A 3,130-nucleotide genomic window follows, 5' to 3' on the forward strand; every position below is an offset into this window, starting at 1 on the left:
TGACAGAGCAAGACCCTGTCTCAAAATTAATTAATTAATTAATTTAAATAACAAACAACAAAACCCAAGCCGTGTGGGCTCTGGGCTGGGGCGCCTCCCCGGCGGAGGGGGCTCCCTCTCAGGCGGACCGCCAGCCGCTGGGTCCGGGGACTGCTGGATCCAGAGGCGCGGGGACCCCTGCGCACCTGGCGGCTCGCGGGACGCCCCCGGGACGCCCACCGGACGCAGGTGGGAGGGCAGCACTTAGATGCCCCTCAGGGCAGAGCCCGCCCCAGCCACTCCCCTCTCCAACTTGACCTGCCTCGGCAAGTCCTGAGTGTCGCAAAAGCGCTAGGGTTGCAAGTGGCACCAGAAAGGTCCCCTTGTCTCGGGATCCATTTCAGGGTGAGCGTGTTGGTGCCGAGGTGTTTTTTTGTTTTGTTTTGTTTTTTGTTTTTGAGACCGAGTCTCATTCTGTCGCCAAGGCTGGAATGCAGTGGCGTGATCTCTGCTCACTGCAACCTCCGCATTCCGGGTTCGAGTGAATTTTCTGCCTCAGCCTCCTGAGTAGCTGGGATTACAGGCACCCGCCACCACAACCAGCTAATTTTTGTATTTTTAGTAGAGACGGGGTTTCACCATGTTGGCCAGGATGGTCTCAATCTCCTGACCTCAGGCGATCTGCCTGCCTCAGCTTCCCAAAGTGCTGGGATTACAGGCGTGAGCCACCACACCCGGCCATTGCTGAGCTGTTTTGACAACTCAGACCCCGGGTCCTCTGTGGGTAGGAAAATCAGCTCCCTCTTTGCTTCTCTGGGGCAGCTGCACCTCGGGCCAGCTTCCTGCCTGTCTCCCTGCTGGCACTGCTGGGTCACCGTCCCCACACGCACAGCCGGTGCCCCGTGGTAAGTCCTGCCTGCCCCCTTCCCTGCTCGGCCCCCGGCCACCGCTCCCTCCAGTTGCCCTGGTCTTAGCAGTCTGAACGACTTGTCTTCTGACTCCGGTTCTGTCCCACCAGCCTATTACCTGCCAGCCTGTCTGTTTCCTTCCAACTAGATCTGCAGTTTCCAGAAGAGCCAAAGCATCTTTGGACCTACGTAGGGAAGGACCTGCCTGTGACCTTTGCTCTGTCCTGGAGGGTCCAGCTTTGGGCTGAATGGCAGCACCCACGCTGGGCCGTCTGGTGCTGACCCACCTGCTGGTGGCCCTTTTTGGCATGGGCTCTTGGGCTGCTGTCAATGGGATCTGGGTGGAGCTGCCTGTGGTGGTAAAAGACCTTCCAGAGGGTGAGTGGGAGGGAGGTACAGGGAAGCGTGGGGCGGGTGTGCCCAGAAAGGTGGCCTGTGGCAGCTCTTTGTTCCTTAGCCACTGTGCTCCTGACATGGCATCATTCCTTCCCTGCAGGTTGGAGCCTCCCCTCATACCTCTCTGTGGTTGTGGCGCTGGGAAACCTGGGTCTGCTGGTGGTGACCCTGTGGAGGCGGCTGGCCCCGGGCAAGGGCGAGCAGGTCCCCATCCAGGTGGTACAGGTGCTGAGTGTAGTGGGCACAGCCCTGCTGGCCCCTCTGTGGCACCACGTGGCCCCAGTGGCAGGGCAGCTCCACTCCGTGGCCTTCCTAACTCTGGCCTTGGTGTTGGCAATGGCCTGTTGTACCTCTAATGTCACTTTCCTGCCCTTCCTGAGCCACCTGCCACCTCCTTTCTTACGGTCTTTCTTCCTGGGTCAGGGTCTCAGTGCCCTGCTCCCCTGTGTGCTGGCCCTAGTGCAAGGTGTGGGCCGCCTCGAGTGCCCACCAGCCCCCACCAATGGCACCTCTGGGCCTCCCCTCGACTTCCCTGAGCATTTTCCTGCCAGCACCTTCTTCTGGGCACTGACTGCCCTTCTGGTCACTTCAGCTGCCGCCTTCCAGGGTCTCCTGTTGCTGTTGCCATCACTCCCCTTTGTAACCACAGGGGGCTCAGGGCCGGAACTTCAGTTGGGATCCCCAGGAGCAGAGGAGGAAGAGAAGGAGGAAGAAGAGGCTTTGCCTTTGCAGGAGCCACCGAGCCAGGCAGCAGGCACCATCCCTGGCCCAGACCCTGAGGCCCATCGGCTGTTCTCAGCCCATGGTGCCTTCCTGCTGGGGCTGCTGGCCATCACCAGTGCCCTGACCAATGGCGTGCTGCCTTCTGTGCAGAGCTTTTCCTGTTTGCCCTATGGGCGCCTGGCCTACCACCTGGCTGTGGTGCTGGGCAGTGCCGCCAACCCCCTTGCCTGCTTCCTGGCCATGGGCGTGCTGTGCAGGTGCAAAAAGGGCCCCAGGCTTGGTGGGTGGAACCTAAGGTTGGGGTCCAGGTCCCAGAACAGCCAGCCCTGAGTCTCTGCTCATCCCCAACAGGTCCCTGGCAGGCCTGGTTGGTCTTTCTCTGCTGGGCATGCTCTTTGGGGCCTACCTGATGGCACTGGCAATCCTGAGCCCCTGCCCACCCCTGGTGGGCACCACTGCAGGGGTGGTCCTTGTGGTGAGCAAGTGGGGACATGAAGTGGGGAGGAGGGTGTCCCCTGGAGCAAGCGCATGTCACGCTCAGTCTGCTGCTGTGTCCTCCCTTGCAGGTGCTGTCGTGGGTGCTGTGTCTGTGTGTGTTCTCATATGTGAAGGTGGCTGCAAGCTCCCTGCTGCATGGTGGGGGTCGGCCGGCATTGCTGGCAGCTGGTGTGGCCATCCAAGTGGGCTCCCTGCTTGGTGCTGGTGCCATGTTCCCTCCCACCAGCATCTACCACGTCTTTCAAAGCAGAAAGGACTGTGTAGACCCCTGTGGCCCCTGAGCCTTGGCAGGTGGGGACCCAACTCCACCCCACCTGTCTTCATCGTGAGGCTGCCACAGTGCCTGACTACTTGTGGCCCAGGCAGGCTTCCCCCAACACAGGAATGCTCATGGACACCTGCACACTCCACAGAAGACATTGGCATGTCAGGCCAGGGTGGGCACCAAAGACCAGGCCCGGAGCCAGGGCACAGGTTGGGGCTGTGGGCTTGGCTCTAGGGCCTGAGACCTTTGTGGGATTTGTGCAATAAAGTGTCTTTATTAAAAAAAAAATAATAATAATGAAAACCTTATAAGAAATATATAATGAAATCAGGGAACTGGATTAAATAATTTTTCATACATA

General features: G+C 59.4%; 1 protein-coding gene across 1 annotated transcript; it reads left to right on the top strand.

Moving 5' to 3' along the window:
- The first annotated feature begins 315 nt into the window (after window positions 1–315).
- SLC52A1 (solute carrier family 52 member 1) lies at window positions 316–3,130 on the top strand. Its single transcript, XM_030799702.1, has 5 exons — window positions 316–884; window positions 998–1,265; window positions 1,384–2,263; window positions 2,358–2,481; window positions 2,573–3,130. The coding sequence occupies exons 2-5, from the start codon at window positions 1,136–1,138 to the stop codon at window positions 2,783–2,785; spliced, it is 1,347 nt and encodes a 448-aa protein (XP_030655562.1). The 5' UTR covers window positions 316–884; window positions 998–1,135; the 3' UTR covers window positions 2,786–3,130.

This window comes from Nomascus leucogenys, chromosome 19, assembly GCF_006542625.1.
Source record: "Nomascus leucogenys isolate Asia chromosome 19, Asia_NLE_v1, whole genome shotgun sequence".
In the NCBI taxonomy this organism is placed as follows: Eukaryota; Metazoa; Chordata; class Mammalia; order Primates; family Hylobatidae; genus Nomascus; species Nomascus leucogenys.